This window comes from Pelobates fuscus, chromosome 3 (assembly GCF_036172605.1).
Source record: "Pelobates fuscus isolate aPelFus1 chromosome 3, aPelFus1.pri, whole genome shotgun sequence".
NCBI lineage: Eukaryota > Metazoa > Chordata > Amphibia > Anura > Pelobatidae > Pelobates > Pelobates fuscus.
This window is the reverse complement of record NC_086319.1, coordinates 178,311,806-178,326,757: the sequence shown is the minus strand read 5'-3', so window position 1 is coordinate 178,326,757 and position 14,952 is coordinate 178,311,806. Positions and strand designations below refer to the sequence as shown.

At 39.2% G+C, this 14,952-nt stretch overlaps 1 protein-coding gene across 5 annotated transcripts in view; it reads left to right on the top strand.

Annotated features, from left to right (window-relative positions):
* Window positions 1-14,952, top strand: part of PWWP2A (PWWP domain containing 2A) — a 38,540-nt gene that overhangs the window by 22,078 nt on the left and 1,510 nt on the right. For 3 of the 5 annotated variants that reach the window (XM_063447774.1, XM_063447775.1, XM_063447772.1), the window contains one exon: window positions 4,119-6,368. In XM_063447774.1, coding sequence (XP_063303844.1) covers window positions 4,119-5,784 — 1,666 coding nt within the window. In that variant the 3' untranslated portion in view covers window positions 5,785-6,368. Of the gene's footprint in view, window positions 1-4,118; window positions 6,369-14,952 lie in introns of those variants that run through there. The other 2 variants (XM_063447776.1, XM_063447773.1) reach the window with 2 other exon arrangements.

Sequence of the window (14,952 nt, the reverse complement as noted above, 5' to 3'; positions counted from 1 at the left end):
GCAGGGTTGCTTACTGTGCATCCCCAAGTCAGGAAACGATCTAGTGGCCACTTGAAGGTGTCCCTAGGGGCAATGTAAACACTGCCTTTTCTCTGAAAAGGCAGTGTTTACATGAAAATGCCTGAAGGGAGCGATTATACTCACCAGAAGTACATTAACCCCTTACGGACACGTGATATGTCATGATTCCCTTTTATTCCAGAAGTTTGGTCCTTAAGGGGTTAAGCTGTAGTTGTTCTGGTGACTATAGTGTCCCTTTAAAATACCCAGTATTTTTAGGATTTCAGTTAATTTTTAAAGTTCTAAAACACTCAAGGCGTATATCATAGTTCTAATGTTAATTTTGCAATAGTTGGCATGCTGAGATTACAACTTTTTCTACCAGTCACATATATTTGAAGAAAGTACACCTTCAGGCTATGTAATTGTAAGAGCATTTTGACACTTTTAATTTCACCTTTTTATGATAAACCTAGGTCAAATTATTATTTTTAATGTTTATTTTTGAAAATTCATGCCGTGTGTCCCACTACTGCAGACACAGTCTCATGCTGCAACTCCTTCACACAAATCAGTGCTGCGCAGCTGGCAAAGTCCAACACTGATTCTGCAGCAGGGAGGCTGAACCGGGGTCTTTTCAGATCTGGGGGAGGGAAAGTGGAAAAACTGGGGGCTTCACTATAATTTAAAAAAATATATATATATTTTTTTTAAAGGGGAATGAGCAGTGCTCACTTTGAGTGATGCTCATAACTCTTCTGTCAATCTGACAGAGGGGACCCACAGGTATTGAAAGATACCTCTGGTTCCTTGGTACCTGCTAGTACCTTTTCTGTGTCATGTGGTCCATAAGTGGATAAATGTATTTCTTTTGAAATATGGTTTGTGGTTATGATTCCTTGGTGTACTAAATTGTAAAATTTTAAAGGTACTTTACTAAACAAGACATGGTACTGAGTTGAAACAAAACCGTTAAGTGGCCAGTGTAAGTATAGCTAGGAAGAATATCTATTTTGGAGTTTTGTGAATAAATCTGATACATGATGCCATGCAATTGGTCATGTGGAAACCCAATAGTAAAGCACTGATTCAGATGCACTCGCCACACATTAGGTTCCCAGTGCTCCTCTATGAAGAGCATCGGTTTAGACATCGGCAGAGGAAGCCATACCTCTTCCATGATGTTGCAGGATGTGGAGAAGTGAGAAACACGGAGGAGCCTCAGCACTGCAAAAAAAGTTTAAATGTATGCAGGGTGGGAGTGCAGATTTGTATTCCCAACTCTGTAGTATTCCTTTCCAGTGCTCCTCCAGTACTTCTAATCATAGGAAGACAGCCACTATATGCATATATAACCCTGCAATGTAAGCATTGCCTTATCTACTAAATTGCCACCAAATTGAATTTGTTCTGGTGAGTAGAATCATTACCTTTAGGCTTTTTACTGTAAACACTGTCTTTTCAGATAACTTAGCTGGCCACTTCTTAGATGGCTGCTAGAGCTGCTTCCTATCTCAGTCTTGCCTAGTTTGAATCACCATATTCAGTAACTCCTCCTTCTGCATGCAGGCATTGAACTTTCCTCATAAATTCATTTATTCAATTCATCTCTATGAGGAGATGCTGATTGGCCAGGGCTGTGTTTTACTTGTGCTGGCTCTGCCCGTGATCTTCCTCCTTCAGTCTCAGCCAATCCTATGGGATTGGCTCAGAACAGCACTTCTGATATGTCAGCAGGCAGCTTGCTGTTCTGAGGCAAACCGGGACACAACCAGCAGCTTCAGGCTTGAATACAAGTAATATTTTACTATTTTTATGGAGGTAAGAGGCAGCCAGGGGGACTAGATGGTGGTTTAACACTATAGGGTCAGAAATGTATGTTTGTGTACCTGGCCCTATAGTGCTCCTTTAAGGGAAGGAGAGTAGGATTTGGGTGCTAGGCAAGTCCTGGCTTTTGTGAAATAACTCAAATAGTTAGACAAACACTGTAGGGTATTGGATCCTAAAACTTCTTGCAACATAGCAATTACAATATGATATAGTGATTATGGTGCTTGATATCTTTTTTCCTTTTTTTTTTTTTTTTTTTTTTAAATGGATATAGCAAGCATTCAGATGCATTTCTTCCTGTCTGTTTCTTCCCATTTCATCTTTGAAGTCTAGTTTTGTTTAGCTGGTCAGTACTCTCAAATCAAATTTCTTTACAATCTTTCAGATACCTGGTTGGTGTAATTTAGCAAAGATAAAATGGTCACTCCAAGCCTCATAATCCCTACAGCCCACTGTAGTTGTTATGATGCTAAGAGTTCCCTGGTGTGGTTCCCCCACTAAGGGTCGAACAGTTTGCTTCCTACATGGGTCCTGCCAGATTCTGTGCCTCCTGCGGCTGAATGACATCTGGAGCTACAAAAGCCAGCTGCCAATCCTCCTGGTCATTCATTGGATCCAGGTTCAAGGCCCTCTCAGCCAAATAAACGGTCTGTGCATGGAATATGCGCATTCCTGGCTGACTAAACATGCTGCCTGAGGTAGTTACAGATCTGACTGCAATATAAAATATCTAAGCATACAGGGTCCTTACACCATGACAATTCAGAAATCGGAAGTAGTTGTAGCGTTTAGAGTAACCCTTTAAACGTTTTATTCAGTTTTCAAAAATGTCTAAGCTTACCAGTACTGTAGAGTCGGGCGCAGTTATTAATTTACTGTAACCGATAATGTGCCGATTCAGACTAATGTACTGTACTTATGCGCCGGCGTACAAGTCCACCCCAAAAACTAAATGCTTAATGTTGTGGCTGATCAATATATAACACCACCTGTCGAATATTGACAGGTTGTATTGTAACAATATAATCTCTTTGTTCACTTTACCTGTCAGTGGTTTTAATGTTGCAGTCGATCAGTCTAGATTAAGGCCTATATTTGCCTGATAAGTTGGCCCCCAAATTGTGCAACGTTTGGGCCAAATGTTTACTCCCTTAAAGGTACTTAAGCAATTAGTGAACACAGACCGCTAACCATTACACTCCAAGCCTGGTTGTGAAAACGCTTATTTGAAACGAAACATGTTGGTGTGCCTGTCTTTGGGCGTTGCAAAAATATTTTGGGCTAGGCAGCAGTCAGTCCCATTTGATATTTGTTTTTGCTTTAAGTGTCCTGTTATATGATGGGTTATTTTATTGTATTAAGATAGTCAGTTTAAACAAAACAGTGTATTTTACTTACGAAAATACATACGAATAATATGATACTGCACATGGTAACGTCATCTGCTAGTTCTTCTGAAATCTGTGTATAAAGCGTAAATAATGGCTCCTAAGCATACTCAATAGAGCGATCCTAATGATGGCAGGCAGTTCAGAAATTCTATTTCTTTAGAAAACAAGTTTCAAGTGAGAGGTATGATAACGGTGAAAGCATTGCATGCATCACATTAGGCCAAGGACACTGAAGTGATCATAGTGCAACTTTTTTTTTCTTCTCATGCCATCTATTTTATTATAAATTACTACTAAAGGGACACTCTAAGATCCAAAACCCCTTTAAGCCATTTTTGTGCATATGTCATGCTCCTGCAGTCGCATTGCTCAATTTTCTGCCGTTTAAGTCAAATCACTTTATTTTGTTTATGCAGCCCTAGCCAAAGTAGTTTTATTATTAATCAGTTTTCACTTTAGATTTTTTTTTTTTTTTTTTTTTATGCTCTGTAAATCTAATTTAAATCACACACAAACTCAGGCAAAGTCTAAAAGGCTATTGACAGAACAGGAGATAAGAAATGCTAAATTAGACTGTTTTGATAAATGAAGTTTAAACATTAGAGCTCTTTGCAGGAAGTCTTCAGGAAAGCTGTGTAAATCACATGCAGGGAGGTGTGACTAGAGTAACAGTGAATTAACTCCTGGATGGCAGAGAATTGAGCAGCAAGAGTGCAGGGGCATGATCTATACACCAAAACTGCATATCCTATTTAACTTTCAAGCTACAACTGCTTCAAATTCTTCAAACTGAATTTTAGATGGTTGGATACTTGCTGAATATTTCAGTACTAGATTATTTAAAATGTATACTGAACAGTAGACATTACTAACCGCCTAATTATTCTTTTGTTTAAGATTTGGACCACATGGTATACCTGTGACCATTCACCCAAAGAGAGTGTACCAAAACCGACCAGAGGAGCCCGTTCCTCCATTCCCAGAAGAGACCCAGGAAAAGTGTGCAGAGAACAGAAGGGATACAGAGGATGTTGCTCCCATTGAGCCCTCTGAACCATGCAAAACTGAAAACCTATGGACTTCAAAGCCACCACCTCTTTTTCATGAAGGAGCACCATATCCACCACCTCTATTTATCAGGGACACTTACAACCAGTCAATACCTCAGCCTCCTCCACGTAAAATAAAAAGACTCAAAAAGAAAATCTACAGGGAAGAACCCACTTCAATTATGAATGCTATTAAACTACGACCTAGACAAGTCTTGTGTGATAAATGTAAAAATGTTGTTTCAGATAGAAGTGATATAAGGAAAAGTGGGAATGATTCTTTTAAGCAAGAACAGGGAAAGCGGAGAAGGCATGAAAGTGTAACTACTGTGAATAAAAAACTTAAAACCGATCATAAAGTAAATGGGAGAAGTCAAAGTGAAAGCCAGAAAAGAAATGCTGTGTCCAAGGTTTCAAACTTAAATCACAGCCGTGGGAAGGTTGTGAAGATGACTTCCCAAACTGGTTCAACAAAAACTCAACTTCACAGTAAAAAGGTGCTACAGAGCAAAAATATGGATCATGCAAAGGCTCGGGAAGTTTTAAAAATGGCCAAAGAGAAGGCACACAAGCGGCGAAAAGAAACCTCTGCCTCCAAAAATGCCCATGGTAAAGTCCACTTTACGAGGCGCCTTCAGAACACAAGCTCAGGGACCCTTCCACCGAGACTACGCATTAAGCCTCAAAGGTACAGAAATGAAGAGAATGATTCTTCATTGAAGACTGGACTTGAGTCATTACGAAGCGCCAAGATTGGCATCAAGCCCCAGACACGCTACTCTGCCACCCGTTCAGCAGGTGAGGTCTCCTCAGAAATACAGAGTCCTTCAAATGGCCCGGAAGAGGCCAGCAGTGAGATTCAGGAAACAAGTGTCTGTGTACCACCTGACGAGCAGGATGAGCAGCAAACCCTGAGCAAGACAGGCAGCAAAAGCAATATCACAGTTTACATGACCTTAAATCAAACAAAAGCTGACTCTTCCACTGCATCAGTGTGTAGTAGTGATAGCACAGATGATTTGAAATCCTCCCACTCTGAGTGTAGTTCTACTGAAAACTTTGATTTCCCCCCAGGCAGCATGCACACACCTTCCTCATCATCTTCATCCTCTTCAAAAGAAGAGAAAAAGCTGAGTAATTCCTTGAAAGTAAAGGTGTTTTCCAAAAATGTTACTAAATGTGTGACCCCTGATGGCAGGACCATATGTGTTGGGGACATTGTATGGGCCAAGATTTATGGCTTCCCATGGTGGCCTGCCCGCATACTCTCTATAACTGTCAGTCGAAAAGATAATGGCCTGCTGGTGCGTCAGGAGGCTCGCATATCATGGTTTGGGTCCCCAACAACGTCCTTCCTTGCATTGTCACAGCTCTCCCCATTTTTAGAAAACTTCCAGTCCCGCTTTAACAAGAAGAGAAAGGGCCTTTACCGAAAGGCCATCACAGAGGCAGCAAAGGCTGCCAAACAGCTCACTCCAGAGGTGCGGGCTCTACTGACACAATTTGAAACGTGAACATCACATGTAAGGTAGGAAAGTTTGCAGGTTTCTGTAACATTTTTATAGATTAGTTCAGATATACTTTCCAGGACAATACTTTGGCTGGAGTTGAGCCATTGTTTCTTAGATGGCCAACTGGCATTCTTTTGTGTGATAGCCGAACATTTCATGTCATCTTACCGTTGCTGCAAGAATCACTTGGTTTTAGTAAATGTATAAATTAGTCCTTAAGTATTCAGGTTTGCGATTAAGATGACATTGTTACACTCCTCACAAACACAACTAGTTGTAGTCACTAATTCACTGTTATATAGGCCTGCATTATTATTATTTTTTCTTCAATGTTTAAGGAACCATTTAAATGTGTTCAGAAACCTGTTCTAATTTACACATCTGTTTCTATGGAATATGCTTTTAATACTCAGAGGGGGTGCCAACCTATAAATACTTTTATTTAATTATGACAATTTTTTTTTTTTTTTTACTTTGTAACTTAAACTTTTGTGCAGAGAACAAAATATATACCAGACTAGGATTTAAAAATCCAGCATGGTCAAGCTGACCAGCTAAAAAGTTAACTTAAACCATTATATATAAATATATTTCTGTTGAATAGTCAGATGTGTTAATTTGTTACAGTTGAAATGTTTCTCTCCCCCACCCCATTTGAGGCAACTGCATTATTCATTTTTTTTTTTTTTTTTTTTTTTTTTTTTTAAGGTATCTGTTTGCAGGTCAGAAAATATGAAAAAATGTAATTGTGTATTGCTCTGAAATGTACAAAACATGTAAATAAAATGGACTAAATCTGATTTTTGTTGTGTGTTTCTGAGCAAAGTTTGAGAGTAACCGTACACAAGGAACTTCAATTTACATCAACATTTAATACATATTCATTAGCATTAACTCAAATGGAAAACTGAAGCTAAAATAAAAGACATTAAAAACAAAGGAGCCTGAAATTATAGATCTCAGAGCTATGTATGGCTCTACTACCCCCTAGAAGAATTACATCTGATTCCAGTAGGTTGATAGGGAACTAAACACTACCACATAAATTAAGAAAATCACTATATAATCATACAGAAGAAACATTATTTTAGGTAATTGTCCCATTCCACCCCTACCCAAGCCATATCAATCCAATAAGCCTCCAGTTTCATTTTGTTTGAGATTGCTTTATGTGATATTGAAAAATATACAGCTGTAAATAAACAGAACAGTTTTAGCAAAGGAGCACAATTGTATTAATAGAGCACAGCATATCAAGTCCACCTGAATGAGGGATTTGATATATAAGGGGAGGAGGGAGATCTTGAAACTCCGGAAAATTTTGGAGATATTTTGAAAATCTGAATCATTTTAGAATAATCTAACCTAACATAAGTGCGTATTTACTAACTGGGAATTTTGTGGAATTGCATGTTTTGTGTCACAATAGCTGAGGTTTAGCTATTGTGACTCAAAAAATGCAACCCCTCTTAGTTTAGCAGGGGACAACTATGACTAAATGTCCACAATACTTACGGTACTTGGTAAAACAAACTTAGTCTCTGCTCCCAGCAGCTTTGGAACTCGCATATAGTGGGACTTGTATTTAGTGAGATTCTTATTAGACATTTTAGCAAGGTTATCTTTTTATTAAGAGTAAAAAAAAATAATGGCATAAATCTTAGAAGATTCTCTAGTTTGGTTGCAGTATTAATATTTTAAAATGATCAAATCCTGCATACTTTTGGAAACGTCATAAAACATTAGTTTTTATATTCTGTGATTTGTTATTCTGGTGCCGGAGGTTGCTGGGTGCTACTTACCTGAAGGGTTTAAAGCCAGTTGTACGTAAATAAATTTATATATATATATATATATATATATATATATTTATTCAGGTAAGAAAACATCAGGCGACCTGGCACTGGAACAACTTCCTTTTGATTAAGTAGTTATGGTGCCCTGAGTGTACCATTAAAGGCTGTTTTCACTTCAGGCTAGATTTTAGTGTACCCACCAAAACTACTGTTGGGGCATTTAATAAACTGAGCATTCACCTGTGGCAGAATCTATTCAAATGTCAGGGGTTCAGCTTCAGGTCTGTAATTGCTTATATACTGCAAGATATATTTAAAACACATCCTTCCTAGCATGATAACCATGGTAGACCTGCCCAAGAGAGATTACATAGTTACATAGCAGAAAAGAGACTTGCGTCCATCAAGTTCAGCCTTCCTCACATATGCCTTTGCTGTTGATCCAAAAGAAGGCAAAAAACCCAGTCTGAAGCGCTTCCAATTTTCAACAAACTAGGAAAAAATTCCTTCTTGACCCCAAAATAGCAGTCAGATGTCTCCTTGGATCAAGCAGCTATTACCCCACTAATTAGAAATTGTATCCCTGTATGTTATGTTTTTGCAAGTATTTATCCAATTGCAACTTAAACATCTGTATAGACTCTGACAAAACCACCTCTTCCGGCAATGAATTCCATATCCTTATGGCAAACAAAGATAATTGGTACTTTGACATTTGTGTAAGTCCATTAAATCAGAGGGCATGGGCTAAAAATATGCTACTGGATCCGCTTTGAAGTCAGTAAGAACCAGGGGTTTCTGCTTATCTGATGATTTTCAGAAAGTTTAGCAGATAAAAGCAGCTCACTACATTGCAAAACTCAGGGTTAGAGATTTAAAACATTGTTTAGCGTCCTATAAAATATTCAAAAAAAGCTTGGCTGTCAATCAGAACTCTTTTTTTTTTTTTTTTTTTTATATATATATATATATATTGGTGTAGCCAGCAGGTGGCTTTCCAGCTATAAGGGATTAAAGAGCTGTTTGCTACTAAACTTTTATGTGATGAGCGTTCTGAATATTGGCCTGATTTGAAGAATGCCTTGTTTTGTAGTCCAGTGCACAGCACTGAATCATCCAGTGTTTGAATTATGCACATCCCTCTGTTGGAAAACCTCTCCTACAAAACCTTTGACAGCTGAAAAGAGAGCTTGTTGATAGAAAGGAGGTCATGGTAGTTGTGATATGCTAACAGCTGAATTGCGGTATTCTACTACTAGTTGTACTTGGTAGCATCGGACTGTGGAGAACAACAATGCTATCCTTTGTTAGATTTATATAGCACATGATCAGGACAATACAAATATACTAACCTCACGTGAAATACCTGCTTGTGTGTGATGCTCTACATTTTCATAAATTCTTTCCTGCAAACAGAACATTTCACATCTTTCTAATAAAACTTAATTTTCTCCTAGTTCTGGCTCCAATTCATCTTAAAGTATTGGTGATTTTTCAGTTATAGTTTTTTCCTTTTTCTCTTTTCTTAAATTCATTAATATGAAGTTAAAACAGCAACAAATGTAGATGTTATGGTATAAAGTGTATTAACACATTTTTTTTAAGTGGTTGGATCATGCACATCTCTGACATGACTGTCTTGGCAAGGCATCTGTCCTAAAGAGGTTAATATATATTCTGCCAAATGCAAAGATTGTTTAGAAGTATTTAAAATGTATTTAATATATATATATATATTTGTTTATTTTGCTAACACCATTCAGCATGTGAGTTTCTGTACACCTCAACAAGACAATAACATTTTAATGTGAAATTTGGAAAAATACCACAACAATGATATATAAAAACTGAATATTGTAGTCTACAGATTCCTTTTCCAACATGGTTTTTAACCATTCCCTTTAAAATTGAAGAGGCAATGCCTCTGCAACACATTGCAACACATTGCAGTTTAATATCCAGATACATCTGGATACAATTCCAGAGAGTGTATATTGAAAAGCATGGCCTCTTTATCTTTATTGTAATACGTAGGGGCATTTTGACAGTTTTTCCTACATGATTTGCATAACTTCCCCATTAGGATAAATTCAAGCATTAAAAACTAGTGTAGCTTAAAGGTACACTTTAGTCAGCCAAAAATTTCAACTCGGTGAAATCTGGGTGCAGTGGTCCTTTTAGTTTTTAACTCTACAATGTACAACTTAGAAACTGCAATGTTTACTTTGCAAAGTCAAATCCACCTCTACTGGCTGCCTTCCTTCAGAGAGAGTAAAAGGAGCCTGGAAATCAAATACTGCTGATAGCATTGATTGGAGGAGTGTGGCTTTTGGCTGTGCATGCATACCTTTAATCAATGAGAAGCAATGGTTCGGAGGAGAGTGTGAAGATATCGTCAGATATGCTGACATCTTCGAAGCAGAAGCTGGAGACTGCTGATATGGAGTCCCTACTAGTAATATTTATTTAACTTAAAATTTTAAAACTCAAACTGGGTGAACGGAAGGGATCCTATAGGCCTCAAATGTGTAATTTAAAAAAAAAAACTAACTATAGTTGTTTGCTTGTGCAGCTCTAGCTACACCTTCTTCCCACAGCCTCAGTGAGGAAAAACAAACAAACCTTTATCACTTGCCTGATGCCAGCGCCCATGTCCCTTGGTGCTGGTTCAGGCTCTGCCTGCGCTTCTCCTCTGTTGTCAGCCGGCAGTTGCATTAGGTTCCCCCCCCTCCCACCCCCCTCCCCATAGGCAAATATTGTATTGTGGTTTCCTATGGGGTTTTGGGTGAGGCTGGATGTCCTCATGCAAAGCGTGCGGACGCCCAGCGTCCGGTGACCAAGTCTAGATGTTGAGTTAAAGGGACACTCCTGGCACCCAAACCACTTCTGCCCATTGGAGTTGTCTGGGTGCTAACTCCCATCACTCTTAACCCTGCAAGTGTAATTATTGCAGTTTTTATAAACTGCAATTATTACCTTGCAGGGTTAGGTCCTCCTTTAGTGCCTGTCTATCAGACAACCACTAGAGGGACTTCCGGCTTCTTAAGACCCGAAAAGTGTTTTAAATGATGCTGGATGTCCTCACGCTATGCATGAGGACCCCCAGCGTCGCCGGAATCCCCATAGTAAAGTATTGAATAATGCTTTCCTATGGGGAGGTGTAATGCGTGCGCTCAACCATTGCCGAACATGCGCATTAGGTCTCCCCCATCAGGGGGGAGGAGCGTGGGTGGAGCCTGACCCAGCGCCGAGAGACATCGGTGCTGGATTCAGGTAAGTCACTGAAGGAGTTTTAACCCCTTCAGCAACATGGGAGGCAGGGGGGCACTGCAGATTCTGCAGTGCCAGGAAAAGAGATTTGTTTTCCTGGTACTGGAGAGTCCCTTTAACCCCTTAAGGACACATGACATGTCTGACATGTCATAATTCCCTTTTATTCCAGAAGTGTGGTCCTTAAGGGGTTAACCTTCCAAGGTAATTATTGCAGTCTATCAAAAACTACAATTGTAGGGTTAAGGGGCTTGGACACTGTACCCAGACCACTTCAATGAGCTGAAGTGGTCTGGGTGCCTATACTGTCCCTTTAATTGAACTATAATCACAAATAGGATGCTGCTGTAGACTCTAGCAGGTGATTAACAGACAAGGATGTAAGAAGTGCTTTTAAATTACACACACTGTGCAATAAGGGAGGATCAAAGACAATTTGAGCTCTTTTTCGTGAAGTTTGCAGGGAAGCTTTTATGAGATGGTCAGGGCTGTATAAGCAAAGTGATTTAATGCCGATACAACAGAGAATTGAGCAGAACGACTACAGGGGCATTAGGGGCTTAATTAAGCTGAAGTTGTTTTGGTGCTAAGAATGTCCTCTTGGTGCATAGATCATGCGACCTGCAGTCTCAAATTTTGTTTAAAAGTGTGTTGTCTACAATGCCTCTCTGTTAAAAGTATTTAATTGGAAACGCCACAGCATGAACAAAGAGATTAATGCAAGGCAAAACACTTTCAGAAGAGGTAGGATTTTGGAGACTGAGTAAAAACAAAAACAAAACAAAAAACGCCCAATAATACTTTTTTTGTTTCCTGCCTTGCTCAAGTGCATTAAAAATTGTGCGTACTTTTATTTATTTTTCCAGATCGTTTTTATTAACATTTTTCAAATCATTTTATAATGACAAAAACATTAATAACAAAATGAGGGAAGAGAAACATCCATCCAAATTTATATAAATTCACAGTATATGCTTTAAACAATAACATATTTATCAGACAAAATAAATATGTCCATCATAATGAAAAATATTGTACCATATTATACACTTCCTGGTCCAAAAAAAAAAAGTCGATACCTGGGTTTAATTAAGCAAATAGGTAAGAGTCTCCGCATTTCTTAAACAACCATGTCGAAAAACACATCCTGTGGTCGTGGAAAATATTTTAGTCTGTTTGAGAGGGGTCAAATCATTGGCATGCATCAAGCAGAGAAAACATTGCAGAAACTTCTACAATTGGGTTACGAACTGTCCAACGCATTATTTTAAAACTGGAAGGATAGTGGGGAACCATCGTCTTTGAGGAAGAAATATGGTCAGAAAAAAATCCTGCCTACTGTACAAGCCTGTAGGGGAAGTGCTATGATCTGGGGTTGCTGCAGTTGGTCAGGTCTAGGTTCAGCAACATTATGTGCCCAAAGAATGAGGTCAGCTGAATATATTGAATGACGAGGTTATACCATCTTTTTTCCCTGATGGCACGGGCATATTCCAAGATGACAATGCCAGAATTCATAGGGCTCAAATTGTGAAAGAGTGGTTCAGGGAGCATGAGACATAATTTTCACGCATGGATTGGCCACCATAGAGTCCAGACCTTAACCCCATTGAGAATCTTTGGGATGTGCTGGAGAAGGCTTTGCGCAGTGGTCCGACTTTCCCATCATCAATACAAGATTTTGGTGAAAAATGAATGCAACACTGGACGGAAATAAAGCTTGTGACATTGCAGAAGTTTATCGAAACAATGCCACAGCGAATGCGTGCCGTAATCAAAGCTAAAGCCGGTCCAACAAAATATTAGTGTGTGACCTTTTTTTTTTTTTCGTGGCGACTTATTTTTTTGGCCAGGCAGTGTATTATCTTAACAATAAAGTGTCACATTTAAAATTATAAACCATATATTTTTTTTTAACATCTTCTTCCCACTTAGACCAATAATATTTAGGATGATCAAGAAATGGTGATGGTTGTCTCAAAGCCATTTAATTTCTCTCATTTTCCAAAACTCAATTTAAGTACTTCTTTAATAGAGGGAATAATAGATTATGTCTAAATTAGCATTCATAACATGCAATCTTGAGGGGACTAAATACCATCTTAAATTGATTTTCCAAGTGATTTGAACAGTGAGTAATACCTCTCAAAGCAACAAAATAGCCAAGCCATTCCCCTAATTCATACTGGATTGCGATTTTGTTTTCCCAGGATAATATACCTTTTAATTTAGAAGTGGGCCTAGTTAAAATTAAAGAATAAAAGAGAGTTTTTTTTTTCTCCAAATGTGAAATTTTCAATGACATTTTTAGAGATTTGCATTTTTTAAGCCTAGACTTTTTTGTCCTCACAATTCGAGAGATTATGGTTCTGGCATCTACAAAGAAGGAGTGTAGAGAAGGAATAAGGAGAGAGAGACTTTTATTAGGCTTTTGCCACAAGCACCTCCTAATAGCCTGCAGATTTTGAGCTATAGGACCAACTAGGTCAGTCAATATTGATTTTGATGTCAAGGCGTGTAATAAAAGGCATTTTTCTTCCCTTTCCCACAGACAGACAATCACACACACACACACACGCACACAGGCCTACCTCTTTCCATTATGGCTGGAAGGGGGAGTAGAAGCAATTGGTTGTTGGGGAAGCAGGGACTCCTTCCTTCTTCCCTCTTCCTGTGCAGCAGTTACCAGGGGCTTTGGGTAGGTATTAGCCCCGCTTCGCGATACACCCCACCCCCACCGCTCAGTAAGCCCCGCCCCTGCTGCCTCGATGTTTATTATCTTTTTTTATAGTCCCGGCTGGAGAATAATAAAATCCACCACCCGAGTACTTGTTTTAGCTTCCCTGCACTCCTGTCACCCGGCCATGTGCAAGCTGTGTCGGCCACATGGCACCCCCTGGTCCATGGTGCCTTATGCGGCCGCACAGCTCACACACCCCTAAGGCTGGCCCTGTTTTTCACCCACCATGAGTGGCTAGAAGTCCACAATCCCATAGTCACCCCCTTTACCCTAAAAAAGGGAGGGGGGAACCAATAAAACAAATAGCTGTAAAAAAAAAAATACACTTACCATCTGTAGTCTTCTTTCTTTAAACTCTTCTTTTCTTCAGCCCCCCAAAAATCCAGCACAGATGTATACAGACGTATTTTTTGCACATACAGAGATATTTGCACTTTTTTGCCAGGGGTTTGTTGCACCCCCAGCACGTGTGACTAATATCAACTCTGTGCAAAAAATACGTCTGTTGACATCATGAATTGCAAGCTGGCGCCAGACTTGATCAACTTTTACCCTTGCAGTCAGTGCCTGAAGGGAAAGCTTCAATGTGTCCTCCCTGCTATCCCTACTTCCCTGTAATAGTTAATGCTAGGTTATTTATTTGTTTTTAATATCCCCTCCTTCCTTTACCCCCCCCCCCCCCTGCTGTGAGCTTGTGAGAATGGTCCAATTAAATGCTTCTCTATGAGACAGGGACATGAAAGCCAGAACAAGGAGCTTCACCCAGCAGGTAAGTTTATAATTTATTTAATAGAGTTTTATAAGGGGGCCTAATTACGAATGCCCAATTGGGCATTATAAATTAAAAAAGATATTTTACAAAAAAGGATTGAAGTAAAAGTCATCTGGGTGCAGTAGTCCTTTAGTTTTAAAGCTGCAATTTAAAAGTTTACAGTTTACATCTTTTTGACAGCCAGTTGAGGCGCTTCCTCCTTCAAACTGAGTAAATACCAGTCAGGGAACCAAATGCTGCTGTCAGTGGAGGAATGTAGTGTTTGGCTGCAACTGCCTATCTCCAATCCCTTTCTTAAATTGGATTGGAGGAGGTTATGAAGACATCAGCAGGTATGAAGGTGAGTAATATTTATTTAATTTCTTTTTTTAATTCAGAGGGGAATGGACAAAAGAGGGTTGGACAGAAGGGAACCTATAGTTCCTAAATGACGATTGCTATTTTCTGGACCATAGGTTCCCTTTAATAAAGAAGTTATGGTGTCTAGATCATGCCCCTTTTGTCTCACTGCTCAATTCTCTGCCATTTAGAAGTTAAAGAAACCTTGGCAGCTCTGGCTACATCTCTCTCACACAGCCTCCTTGGCAAAAAAA